General features: G+C 23.5%; 2 protein-coding genes across 2 annotated transcripts in view; one reads left to right on the top strand and one right to left on the bottom strand.

The window, feature by feature from the left end:
* LOC117178537 (tyrosine-protein kinase CSK-like) overlaps positions 1-1698 on the bottom strand; it is a 91025-nt gene extending 89327 nt beyond the window's left edge. The window contains exon 1 of the mRNA XM_033369965.1: positions 1473-1698. The gene's annotated coding sequence lies outside the window, so the exon portion shown is untranslated. The remainder of the gene's footprint in view (positions 1-1472) is intronic.
* Positions 1699-5734: 4036 nt separating this feature from the next.
* The window catches only part of LOC117178123 (replication factor C subunit 1), a 46434-nt gene continuing 38241 nt past the window's right edge, over positions 5735-13927 (top strand). Inside the window, exons 1-3 of the mRNA XM_033369378.1 lie at positions 5735-5880; positions 10302-10427; positions 10510-10773. Coding sequence (XP_033225269.1) covers positions 5872-5880; positions 10302-10427; positions 10510-10773 — 399 coding nt within the window. The 5' untranslated portion in view covers positions 5735-5871. The remainder of the gene's footprint in view (positions 5881-10301; positions 10428-10509; positions 10774-13927) is intronic.

Genomic DNA, 13927 nt, shown 5'->3' with positions numbered 1-13927 from the left:
AGAAAGATCAATTTTTAACCCAATAGTTAGATTAACAAATAAAAAGAATTCAAATTTCATGTAAAAGAGACGAATTTCAAACAAAATAGTTGATTTTTTAACAAAAAGAATTTTCAAACTAGAAAAATAAATTTAAAAAAAGATCGAATTTTTAAATAAAATATATTAAACTGCAACCAAAAACTGATACATTTTCAACCAAAGCAGATTAATTTTTAACCAAACAGTTTAATTTAAGTCAAAAATACTATTTTTTCAGAAGACAGTTTAATTTTCGACAAAATAATTAAATTTTCAACCAAATGGTCGAATTTTCAAGCCAATAATTACGAATTTTTGAGAAGACATTGTTCCCGATGTTATGTTTCTTGATCTACTGGTATGTATTGTTGCTATTAAAAATATTAATATATTTTTTTATGTAATAAGAAAGAAGACAGTTGAATTTTCAAATCTCAATCTTAAGCAAGAAATTTTAATCTTAAATCAAGAATGACGACTGCTTTATTTTCGAAAAAATAACGAAATATTCAACTAAATAGTAGATTTTTTAATCAAAAGAGATGAATTCTGAACTTAACCAAAAATAGTGTAATTTCTTATTGGGCTCTATTAATTTAGTTCACATTCTTATGAGAAAAACGAGAAAAGGAGTCCGGGTTTTTTTTTTTAATAGTGTTAAAGAGGAATTCTTTTTACAAAAGGATTTGGGAAAAGAGTGCGAAGGCTCTCTTTTACCAAATTAATAATCTAAAATACTTTTTTCTGGACAATTCTTGTCGAGACTTTTAAATTTTCAAATAAAGATTGCATAAATAAAAATTCTCAACTATTAAAATTCACTTAACAATAAAATTTTTTAAATACAGCCGAAAGTCACGAAAGTACAGCGTACCTTCGTACATGAATAGCGTACCTACGTTTTGAAACTAAAATTCTTCGAATAAATAAATAAACACGGAAGAATTTGAATGAATTAAAGTGAAGTCAGAAAGTGGCATGTGTGAGTTCCGGACTTCGCGTTTGCGTGACATACGTGTCTACGTGTATGTAATTTTGACTGTAAGTTTCGAGGCATCGCCTCTTCTGGAAATAGTGAAAGTCGGGCAATTTCTCTCGCTTTTTAACCGCGAGGCCATTACTGTCTAGAAAAATCGTGACTTTTTTACCAACATTTGGCAAATTTTTATTATTTCCCGTGCCCATTTAAACGACACCTGCGCCTCGCAAAAAAAAAAAAATAAATAAGAGCACCTGAACACATTCCAGAACCGTAAATAACGACATGCGTCAAGAATTTGACAGGATGCAAAAAAACACGTAAGGCCAAGAAAAATATCTTCACGGTTGTTTTTCATACGACAAGGGTCGGAAATGAGCCGGAAATTGATTGTAAAGCGGAAGAAAGGACAGGTGATAATAGTAATTGAATCGCATTCAGAGCGTAATCGCGTCCGAAATTTGTTACTCACCCTGGTGACAGAATACGTCGATTTGCGTCCTGAGAAATCACTGGAGAACTTGTAACGATCACTGTCACTTCGATATCAAAGGAATTTGCACAGAAACGACACTAACGAGGACCGATTGACACAAACACAACACCTTTCGGAGTGTCACCGTGTGTCACACACATTTCGGGCGTGCGGCCATTTTGCCTTTTGCGCTGCCGTGAGTGACATGAAGGTGTGAATGCATCTGAAATTCCTCCTGTCTGAGAATCAGGGTTGCCAAATAGCTGAGAGGATGGTTACTTTGCTAGCCAGTAGATCGCGCTAGCAGCTTTAGTCAAGTCCCGGGAAAATTCAAATCATACTGAAAAATTGCTTTTTGTATACAAACTAGAATTATTAGTATTATTTTATGGTATTATTATTTTATTTTCAAGTGAGGCCAAACGTTAGAAGATAAGCAGCTTATAACTCAGATTAAGGATAGAATATAAATTTTATGTACAGTGAGCGGAGGCCCTCAGACACATAAAAGGGAGAGATTAAATATACATACATACATGCTTAGATTAAATAATTAATATAATTACAACATTAAAATAATAAATGTATTTAATTCTAGTTTAGTTTATGATAACTTCATGTTTAAATAGCATTTTTCATTATAATTTATATCATAATATTATAAAACTTAATGATTTCACAATATATCTATTAATTAATTAATCGTTTCTATTATTTAAAAAATGATATTTAAAGATAAACTTTAAACAATCATTCCTGTTACATTAAATATACCAGTTAAAAATTCATTACCATTTTATTTTAAATTTGTAAATAATCTTAAACTATAAAATATAATATCATTATAACAAAACATTATCATGTGTAACATAATATTAATAAGCCTCCTTATTTGAAAATAAAAAAATCATTAAAATATGTAATTGAATAAAAGTTATTGAAAGTTTAAAGAAATGAATTTATATGTATTAACAAAATCAATCACAAATTACCTAAGTGGAATATAAAATCAATTTACGTGATATGATCAAGTTTGTATAAAACTATATTATATCATCTATAGATTACCCCTTATCATAATGCAGAACATTTAAAAATTAAAAATTAAATAGATTTTAAATATACTAATGTATTAAGAATGGGGAATTAAGTTAAACTAAGAATCGTACATATAAAAACTATTTGGTAAAAATTATCTTCAATAATTTAATGTAACAATTTAAGAATTATGAGAAAAATATAAATATTATGCATAATAATAATTCATTACAAAATAACAGATTTTATTGAAAGTGAAAATAAACAGACACAAATCGAAATAATTATCTACATTCGATAAAAGTAGAAATGTAGTTTTTTCGTTTGATTAATTTTATAAGTTTAAGAAAGAGGTCGCCATAAGGCATAAGCCACGAGAATGAAGAACAAACCACGTGATTGAAGAAAAAGTTCACCATGGAAGAAACTCCTCTTCATGTGCAACTAATGAAGGTTACGAGTTTTTTTATACAGAATTATTTTTAAAAAGTTTATTGTTTATTCATAAAATAAAGTGAAAGAATCACTCGTTTAGTATGAGAAAATGAAATTTATTATTTTAACTAATCGTCACTTTTTCTTGCGTAGATCTGAATTTCAAATGTATAACATTGTTGTCCATTCAAAGAACGTTTCAAAGTAGAATTTTTCAAATTTATCTATTTTTGACGTTGGTAGATATTCATTGTATTGGTTGTATATTCTTCCCTTTGAAAGAAAATTTAATTATTTTTTTCAAAATTCGTATTTTTCTTTGAAAGAAAGTTATTATTTTTTTTAATGAAAATTGAACTATTTCGTTTTTTGCTGAAAATTTATATTTTTCATTTGAAAATTAAAAAGTGAAAAAAGTATTTTAGTTTTTAGTTAAAATATATATCGACAGTTATATTCTTCGCTGATAATAGATTAATTTTTATTGAAAATGCACCCACTTTTGGGGTGAAAATATATCTTTTTTAGTTTAAAATTGAACTATTTGCTTAAAAATTTGGTCATTTTTATTAAATATTCGATTTTCGTTGTAAGAAATTATTCTTCTTTATTAAAAATTTATGTGTTTGATTGAAAATTGTATCTTTCATCGCTTTTAGTTTGAAAATCCACTATTTAATTCAAAACTGATGTGATAAACAATTTTTAGAACTTCTTTTTTTTCCTTGAAAATGTATTATTTTTGTAAAAACTTCTATTATGTTGATAGTTATCTTTTTATAGAAAATTATTCTTTTTACTGGAAAATTCATCTTTTTGTTTGAAATTTAATTTTTTGTTTATTTAACTATTCTACTTCTTGTTGACAATGGATACTTTTTCGCTTAAAGTTAATTTCTTTATTTTGGAATGATTTTGATTACTTTTATTATCTTGTAGGATTCATCTTCTTCGGTTGAAAATTTAACTAGTTCGTTAAAAACTCATTTTTTCATTGTAAATTTCACTACTTTGTTGTAAATTTGTTTTTTTTATCCAAAATGATTTCTTTTTCTCACTGAAAATTTAAATATTTCATTTAGATTTAAATTTTTTTATTTTTCAGTCTAAAATTCAACTATTTGGTTGAAAATTTATATATTTTATTTAAAATTCGACATTTCAGATTGGAAGTTAATTTCTTTGGTATTAAACTTAACAATTAATTTTAAATTTCGTTTATTTTATTTATTATTATAATTTTTTAAATTTAATTTAGGAAATTATTCTTCTTGTTTAAACATTCATCTTTTTGGTGGAAAATTCAATTCTTTCGTTAAAAATTAAACTGTTTGATTAAAAATTCGTTTATTTCATTTTATTTTTTTTTTTGAAAATTAATTTCTTTAGCTGAAAATTTAACTTTTCAGTTTTTTAATGTACATTGCTTTTTTTTAGATTAAAATTCATTTCTTTACTTGAAAATTGAACTATTTTATTGAAATTTTTTTTTTTGCTAGAAAACTGTTCTTTTTGTGGGAAAATTCATTTCTTCGTTTGAAAATTCATTTCATCGTTTGAAAATTAATTTCTTTCGTTAAAAATTTAACTATATTGCTAAAAATTATTTTTGGTTCAAATTTCAACTTTTTTTCAAATTCATTGTTTTTGGATTGGAAATTGAACTCTTCCATTTTTCATTGAAAATTTATGCTTTTTAGTTGAAATGTTTAAATAATTCTTTGAAAATTTATTTTTCTATTGGTTGAAAGATCATATTTTTCTTGAAAATTAACCTATTTCATTCTTTGTTAAAAATTTGTTTTTAATAAATGAAAATTTCTCTATTTGGTATTAAAAATAACATAAAAATATGAAAACTTGTACTTTGAAATATGCTTTCAATAGATAATAATATTATTTTAGTGTAATTTAAAACTACTGAAAAAACACTTTTACTTTCTTCTATTAATAAAATGTAAACTTTATTCTTGAATTTCTATTTAAAAAATGTCATTTGTCCAATTTGAATTTTTACTAGAACAGCTGCGCCGCCCAGAGGCGGGTAAATGCCCCTAATTAGGTATTTCTGGTTAGATGGGGGAAATCTAAGATGTCTGTTTAGCGAAGACAAAACAATGATACCAATCATAGGGGAAAACACATTTTTTTTAATTACTTAGAAAAAAAGAATTTTTTCGCCATAAATGTATTTTGGCGTTACTTCTATTTTTTGAATGTTATTTGATTAAATAATAAAATTAATAAACAAATTTTATAACAACCTCATTATTTAATTAAATAACTTTTTAAAAATGAAAATAAGATCCAAAGATTGTAAGATCCCAATGCTGTCCCATGGAATTGATATTATTGCTTGGCCCTCGGTATACAGACATCTTACTAGCTAACGTAAATCAAAGAAATATCTTTGCTTAAATACTCTTGTGTCCATTTCACGTCACTGTAATTTAATAAATTACAAAATAATTCAAATGTGATAGAATGTGATCAAGTTTTAAAATCATTGGTTGGCTTGGGCGAATGAACCAATCAGAATACTTTTACGATAAGTTCTAAAATTGCAAACCTGAGGAAAAAACACATTAAAAAATGTATGTTTTTGGCTTTTTTTTATGTTTTCAGTTGTTATTGTTTTCAATTGTACGATATAAAAAATATGTTTTTTAAAGCGGAAAAACAAACTTTTTTGTCTAAATAGTTTGAAAATAAAATTGTGGTTATTTGAATTTCGGCGCCTAACAAACAACTGCGGTGACGCCTCCTTTTTGCATTTGCGCGGTTCGAATGTTCGATTGCGTTTGTTTGCGACGTTAGGAGTAAAATGAAATATATTTCTGCAAGGGAAGAATATATAAAAATATATTAATACAAACAATTATATATGATAATAATAAAAATTTAATTTTACAAAGAAAGAAAGATGTCGAAGGTAAGTCATGCCATCTTATAATCGATAGAAAATTCAAATGGAGTACAGCTATCTTTTAGGTTAAGTTACATGCCTCGATCTCTATTTTGCAAGGAATGTTTTTGAATAAAGATTAGAGTTTTATATATGGTAATTAAAACTCCGTTTCCCCTAACTATTTTATTATTTATTCACTCAAATTTATTTATAAACGTATTTGAGGTTGAAAGTGTACTTCAATTGTGAAATTCTCTTATGACCTTTTTTAATTTGTTTTTTTTTTCTTCCCCTGGAACGAATAAATTAAAATTTCCACTAAATTTCAGCTATTACATTTTTGGTTGAAAATTATTTTTTTTTTGTATAAAATTTGTCTTTTTAATAGAAAAATAATCTTTTCCATTTGAAACTTTAACTGTTCAGATGAAAATTTATTTCTTTTATTAAAAATTCAACGTTTTTTCTTTATTGACTGCAAAATTTGTCTTTGTTATTAACTTTTTATCCTTAAGTATTTTTTTTTTTTAGTTAAAACTTGATCTTTTTGATTGAAAATTAATTTGTTGTTGAAAATTGAATTATTTTGTTGCAACTTCGTTTTCTTTTATCGACATTTTTTTATAGCCTAAAGTTTAATTAGTCCATTTTGTTAAAAATACATATTGTTCCGTTAAATTTTAATTATTCTTTAGCTTTAAAATTAAACTATTATAATTGAAATTTTATCTATTTGGTCGAAAATCATTTTTGTTTCGCTTATGTTTTTGGTTTGAAAATTCAAATGTTTGGAACAAATTGTGTCTTTTTGGGAATAAAATTCAAAATTTTTTATCTTCATTGATTGGAAAGATTTTCTTTGTTAATAAATTGTCATCGTAGAAAATTGATCTATTTAGTTGAAAATGTAACTACTTTGTTAAAAGTTCATTTTTTTCGGTAAAATTTTAATTTTAACCGGAAAATTATCTTTTTTAGTTCAAACTTTATCTTTTTAGTCGATTTTTTTTTTAATTAAGTTATAATTTTGTTTAAAATTTATTCTTTTTGGTTGAAAATTCATCTTTTTTAATGGAAAGTTTATCTGTTCAGTGGAAAATTAAGTTTTTGTTATTGAGAAATTAACGGTTTTTTTGTGAAATTTTTGTTTTATCGAAAATTTATTTTATTTACTAAAAATGTAACTATTCTACCTTTGGATGGCAATTTTTTTAAAAAGACTTATTTGAAATTTTTTGTTTTTAGTTGGAAATTCAACTGACTAGTGAAAAAATCATCATTTTTAGTTGAAAATTCAATTATGTTTAGTTTTTGTTTGAAACGATTATTTGGTTCTTAATTGATGTTTGGCTGAAAATTCATATTTTCGATTTAAAATTTCAATTGTTTTGAAGGAAATTTGTTTTTTTTTGGCTCGATAAAATCAATTGGTTTTTCTTTATTTACTGCAAAATTTTTTTTAAATTTAAATTTTGGGGTGAAAATTCAACTTGTTTCCAGATTTTTGTTATTTACTTTCAAAATCAACAATTCTGTTGCAAATTTCTTTTTTTTTTTTTTGTCAAAATTCATATCTCCAGTTTGAAAACTCAACTATTTTGTAGATAACTCGTATTTTTGGCATTAAAATGTTAATTTTTTGATTGAATTAAACTATTTTTTAGTTAAAAATAAAATATTTTTTGGCTAAAATATAAACTACGATATTTTTTTACAGAATTCGAGGGACCTCTGAAAAATCCCGAAAAATAACATTTCTGTTACTGTAAATTTTCCGATTAATAAAATTCCCGATAAATAAAATTCTCGAATTGAAGCAATTACAAATTTTTTTATAAATATTATTTATATATTAAAAATAGAATAATCACATATTTTTATTTTAAACATATTTTTAATGTTTATAGTTTATAAAATTATTATTTGAATTTAAAATTAAAATAATTGCAAAATACATATTTCGGCATGAAATTTAGTTTGCAATTATTGTTATTTTAAATTAAAAAAATAATATTAGAAACTTTAAACATTGAAAATAATTTCTTTTAGAAAAATATTTGATTGTTGTATTTGTAATACATAAACATTATTTATACAAAAAATTTTATTGTGTAAATTCGAAAATTTGCTGTTTTTTAAAGTCAAGGAATTTTTTCGCGAGCATGTTTAATTTTTCTTTGAATATCAATATGAAATAAAATAAAATTGATTCTTTATTTGTAAAAATAGCATTCTATTGCTGGATTTAACTATTTTGTTGAATTTTTTTAATTGATTTTTTTAACCTGAAAATTTAACGATTCTATTTTTGGTTAAAAATTGATCGTTTTTAGTTGAAAATTCAAGTATCTTGTTGAAACTGCATGTATTTTGTTGGAAATTTACCAGCTTCTTTGCAATATTTTCTGTCTTTTATTGACAGAAAAATATTTTTTAGTTAAAAAGGCAACTCATGTTGAAAATACATCTTTTTTAGTTCAAATAAAATTTTTTTGTTAAAAAATTTAAATCTTTTTTGATTGAAATATCAATTATTGCATTTTTTTCAGACTCCTTTTTTTAATGAACATTTAATTAATAGGTTAAGTGTTAAATTCTTTTGATAAAAATTATTTTCATTTAAAGTTCATCATGTTAAATTAAAATTTATCTCTGGTTGAAAACTGAGATATTTTGCTGAAAATTAATTTTGCAACTTAAACTATTTTGTTAAAAATCAGTTTTTTTTGTTGTTTGAAAATTAAATTTTATTAATTGGAAATGTAATTATTCCAGATGAATACTGCATCGCTTCAATTAAAATTGATCTCTTTGGTGGTATATTAATTTTTGTATCTAAATCTAATCGGTTGAAAATTTGCCCTTCTTAATTGAAACTTTGTCTCTCTTTTATTAAACAATTCAAGTCTTGTTTAAAATTCATGTATTTTGTTGATAAATCGTACTTTTTAAGTAAAAAAATTAAACTTCTGATTTGAAAATGTCTCGTTTTCGTTAAAAATTCTAGTTAAATATTCATTTTATTTGAAAATTGATCTTTTTTTTGATAATTCCACTGTTCCAGTTGAAGATTCATCATTTTAGTCGAAAATTGATCAGTTTTATTGAAAAATATTTCTGACTGACAATTTAACTATTCCATTTTTGGCTGAAAATTGATCTTTTTTAGTTTAAAACTTCGCATTTGAACATTTTTCTTAGTTGAAAATTTAAGTACTTAATTTAAATATTTATAATTTTAGTTAAAAGTTCATCTTTTTGATTAAAAATTAAACTTCTCGATTTAAAACTTAACTCTTTTGTGAAAAAATCCTAATTTCAGTTGAAACTTCATCACTTTGTTTGAAAATTGTTTTTTTGTGTGTGTAAAATCAATTTTTTTAACCGAAAATTTAACTATCGGGTTAAAAACTGATATTTTTTAGTCAAAATTCAACTATTTGGTTAAAAAATACTTTTTTAGTTGAAAATTCAACTATATCATTGAAAATTCATGTAACCCGTTTGAAAAACTGTTTTTTTTTTGGGTAGAAAATGAATCTTTTCGTTTAAAAATTAATCATCGTATCTGAAGATTCATCTTTTTGGTTGAAAATAAAACTACTTTGTTAAGAGTTAAAATATTTTGTTAAAAATTCTTCTTTTCAGTTTAGAATTGATCTATTCTAGTTAAAGAATTATAATTTTTCTTGAAAATTCATAATTTTCCATGAAAGTGTAACTATGTTTTTGAAAATTATTTTTTTTTATGTTGGAAATCATTATTTTTTAGCTGAAAGTTTAACTTATTCTAATTCAGTATTCCATGATTTAACTGAAAAATGCATCTTTTTGCTTAAATATTATTGTTTTAAACTGAAAATGTAACTATTCAATTTTTGGTTGAAAATGTTGCGTTTTTCGATGAAAATTCATATATTTTGTTGAAAAATCGTCTTTTTTTGTAGAATTAAATTTTCTTGCTTGAAAATTGAACAGTTCTATTTGAAAATTCATCATTTAATCGCTAATTTTTTCTAACTGGAAATTTAATTTTTCATTTTTTGGTTGAAAATTTATCCTTTTCAGTTGAAAATTCAGCTTTTTGTTTGAAAATTAATCTTTGTCTTTGAAAATTCTTCTTATTTGAAAATTCAAGTATTGAAGTTAAACATTCATCATTTTAGTTGAAAGTTCCTTTTTTTCTGATTGGAAATAAAACTACTTGGTTCAAAGTTCTCTGTTGTGAAAAATCATAATTCTAGTTGAAGATACATCATTTTTTTTAGTTAAAAATTCAACTATTTAGTCGAAAATTTATCTTTTTTATTCGAAATTTAACTTGAAATACCCGGAAAAAAGCTGGAATTATCAGGGAATTTTTTTCTAGGATTTGAGTAGACAGCCTGCAAATTAACTTTTTTAATTAAGCTTAATAAATTGTGTTTATTATCGCATTTTTACAGGATATTAGATCATATTTTATAACTTCAAAACCATCAACATCAAAACCGTCAGCATCAAGAAAAGGACCCGTAATTTCCTCCGATGAAGACGACGAGAAGTCTTCTAAAATTCAAAAAAAATCAAAGGTTTTATTGATTTAAATATCTTTATATACATTTTTTTAATTTCCACGATTGAAGAAAAATGTCCTATTTTTATTATAATCAGATTACAGAGAAAAAACGTCGAAAGCATGCTTTATCAGATTCTGAAGACGAGGAGATTGTGGTCAAGAAAATAAAAAATGAAAAGAAGGAAAGCATAAGTCCAAAAAACCACAAAGTCATTACTCCTGCCGAATTATTTGGTAAAACGCCTATAAAAAGAGAAGCTGCGCCCAAAGTTGTCAGAAAACCGAAAGAACCTCAAGATAATAAAATAGTAGGAAAAAAATCAAGAAAATCCAAAAAAAATAAGAAAGAAGTTAAACCTGTAAGTAGAATTTTTTATATACTATTATTTATACATGACTTTTTCATTTTATATAGGGTTTCTACAAATCAGGTACTTATTAATAAATTATCAATAAATAAAATAATTAATAAACGTACAATTTTTCGATTGGAAATTCATCTTGTTCTTACAAATTGTATTATTTTATGGAATATTTAAGAATTTATTTAAGAAAATTATTCTTTTTGGTTGAAAATTGATTTTGAATGTTTTTTTTTTCATGGGCTGAAAAATTTTTCGTTTTTTAAAATTCAAATTTTTTGTTACAATTACGCCTTTTTTGTTTAAATATTTACCTGTCTCTGTAGGGAACTCCTGTTTATGATTGAAAATTTAACGATTTGGTTCAGAAAAATTTGAATCAATATTTATTTATTCTTCTTTAGTTGAAATTTCATATTTTTGGTCGAAAATTCCTATTTTGGGTTGAAAATTTAACGATTTGATATAAAAGAAATTTTAATGAATATTTGTAATTTTTTAAAAAGTGAAAATTCATATTTTTTGGTTGAAACTTCATCTTTTTGGTCGATTTTTTTTACCTGAAATTTTAACTAGTTTATTCTTGGTGAAAAGTTTTCTGAAAAAGTAATATTTTTGTATTCAAAATTCAAATATTTTTATTAAAAAAAAAAAAAACAATGAAACTATTTAATTCAAAATTAATTTTTTTCATAAAAACTCAATGTTTTTTTATTGACTGAAAAATCTTTCTTCATTGAAACTGCAACTCTTTTTAAAAATTCAACTTTTTTGTTTATCCATTCATCTGCTATCAAAGAAAATTCCTATTTTTTTGTTTAAAATTTAACGATTTGGTTAAAATTTAATTTTATCAGTTGGAGTTTTTTAAGTTTAGTTTTAATTCTATTTTTCAGTTGATAATTGATCTTTTTTTAGTTGAAACTTCATCTTTTCGATCGTATTTTTCTTTTACCTGAAAGTTTAACTAGTTTATTTTTGGTTAACAATTTTGTTAAAAATAAATTCTTCTTGTTTGAAAATTTAACTGATATTAAAAAAAAAATTGCTTAGAAATGAACTTTTTGCACAAAAATGCAACCTTTTTTTTCTTTATTGTCTAAAAAATCTTTCTTGGCTCAAAATTCCACTCTTTTGTTAAAAATTCGTATTTTTTTAAAACTCTCTTTGTTATCGTCGAAAATTCATGTTTATGGTTGAAAATTTAACGATTTGGTTAAAAGTTAATTTAATTTGGTGAAATTTGTGTAAATAAATATTTATCTATTCTTTTTTTTTTTTTGTTCAAAATTGATCATTTTTATTTGCAAATTTATCTTTTTGGCCAAAAATTTATTTTCTCACCTTAAAGTTCAACTAGTTCATTTTTGTTTGACAATTTTTTTTTAAATGCATTACTTTTGGTTCAAATTTAATCTAATTAGCACAAAATTTGTCTTTTTGGGGTGTAAATTCCACTATTTTGGTAAAAAATTCCAGAGTTTGGTTCAATATTAATTTTTAGTTGAAAGTTCATATTTTCGATATGAAAATTCTACTTTTTAAAATGGAATTTGTCTGTTTGGCATGAATATTCAACATTTTTTTCTTTATTGACTGTAAAATCTTTCTTGGTTAAAATTTCAACTCTTCTGGTAAAAAAATTCAACTATTGAGTTAAAAATTAATTTTTGATTGAAAATTCCTATTTTTATTTCGAAATTCAACGATTTGGAGGAAATTTTTTTTCTTTTTGGAATGAAAATTAAACATTTTTTTCTTGGCGAAAGTCTTTCTTGGTTGAAAATGTAACTTTTTATATTGAAAATTCGTTTTTTTTTTTAATTTTTCATTTAAATTGATCTGTTATCTTAGAAAATTCTTCTTTTTGTTGGAATTTTAACTATTTGGTTAAATATTTATTTTATTTGGATCTACATTATTTATTTTAGCTGAATGTGTAACTATTCTAGTTTAATTTTGAAATTTGATTTTTTTAAATTTAAACTTCATCTTTTTTGTTCACAAGTTATTATTTTTTTTTACAATTGAACTATCTTTGTTGGAAAATCATTTTTTCTTTGTTTTATCAAAAATGTATTTTTCAATTGTAAATTAAACTGTTCTATTCTTGATTTTTAAAATTTTTTGAAGTCATTATCTTTGGTTTAAAATTGAACATTTTCAACAATTCGTCTTTGTTGTCAAAAAATTCGTCGTTTAGGGTAAAACATTCATCTGTTATCATAGAAAATTCATATTTTTAGTCGAAATTTTAACTGTTTTGTTAAAAATTCATCTTATTTGGTTAAACTTTTTTTAAACTAAAAATGTATTCTATTTTGAGTCGAAAATTTATCTTTTTTAAACAAAACTTCGTCATTTTGGTTAAAAATGTATTTCTTTGCTTAAGAATTTAAATATTTTTGTTGGAACTTCCTTTTCTTTCGAAAATTTATTTTCCTAACCGAAAATTAAACTTTTTCATTTCCAGTTAAAAATTTATCTTTCTTAGTTTAAAATTAATGTATTTTATAGAAAGCTAATCATTTTGGCTTGCAAATTCAATTATTTTGTTAAAAGATTCATATTTTTTTGACACAAATTCATCTTTCTTGGCTGAAAATAAATTATTTCGTTCAAATTCAACTGTATTCTACTAAATTCGTGCCTGACTCAAAAATTCAACTGGTTGGTTAAAAATTTATTTCTTTGGTTGCAAATATAATTATTTTGTTGGAAATTCGTTTTTATGTTTTTAATTGCAAATCTAATTATTATATTTTTCTTTGGCAGTTCTGTTAAAAAATCATTCTTTTTTCTTGAAAATTCATATTTTCTGTATTTAGAATTCAACTGTTTTGAAGAAAATTTGTATTTTTGGCATACAAATACATAATTTTTTATGTTTATTCGCTAAAAAATATTTTTTGGTTGAAAATTCAACTATTTAATTGAAAATTTGGTCTTTCTGGGCGAACATTAAATTTTTTAACTTAAAAATGAACTATTCTATTTGTGTTTGAATCTTTTTGTTTTAAATTTAAAATTCATTTTTTTTGCTGTGGGTTTAAATATTTGATTAAAAATTGTTTTTTTTTTTTTTTAGATTAAGATTCATCATTTTAGTCCAAAATTAATTTCTTTGGTTGATGAAGTTTTAATTATTTTG

Source organism: Belonocnema kinseyi, chromosome 8 (assembly GCF_010883055.1).
Source record: "Belonocnema kinseyi isolate 2016_QV_RU_SX_M_011 chromosome 8, B_treatae_v1, whole genome shotgun sequence".
NCBI classification, from domain to species: Eukaryota; Metazoa; Arthropoda; class Insecta; order Hymenoptera; family Cynipidae; genus Belonocnema; species Belonocnema kinseyi.
This window is presented reverse-complemented; position numbering and strand designations above follow the sequence as displayed.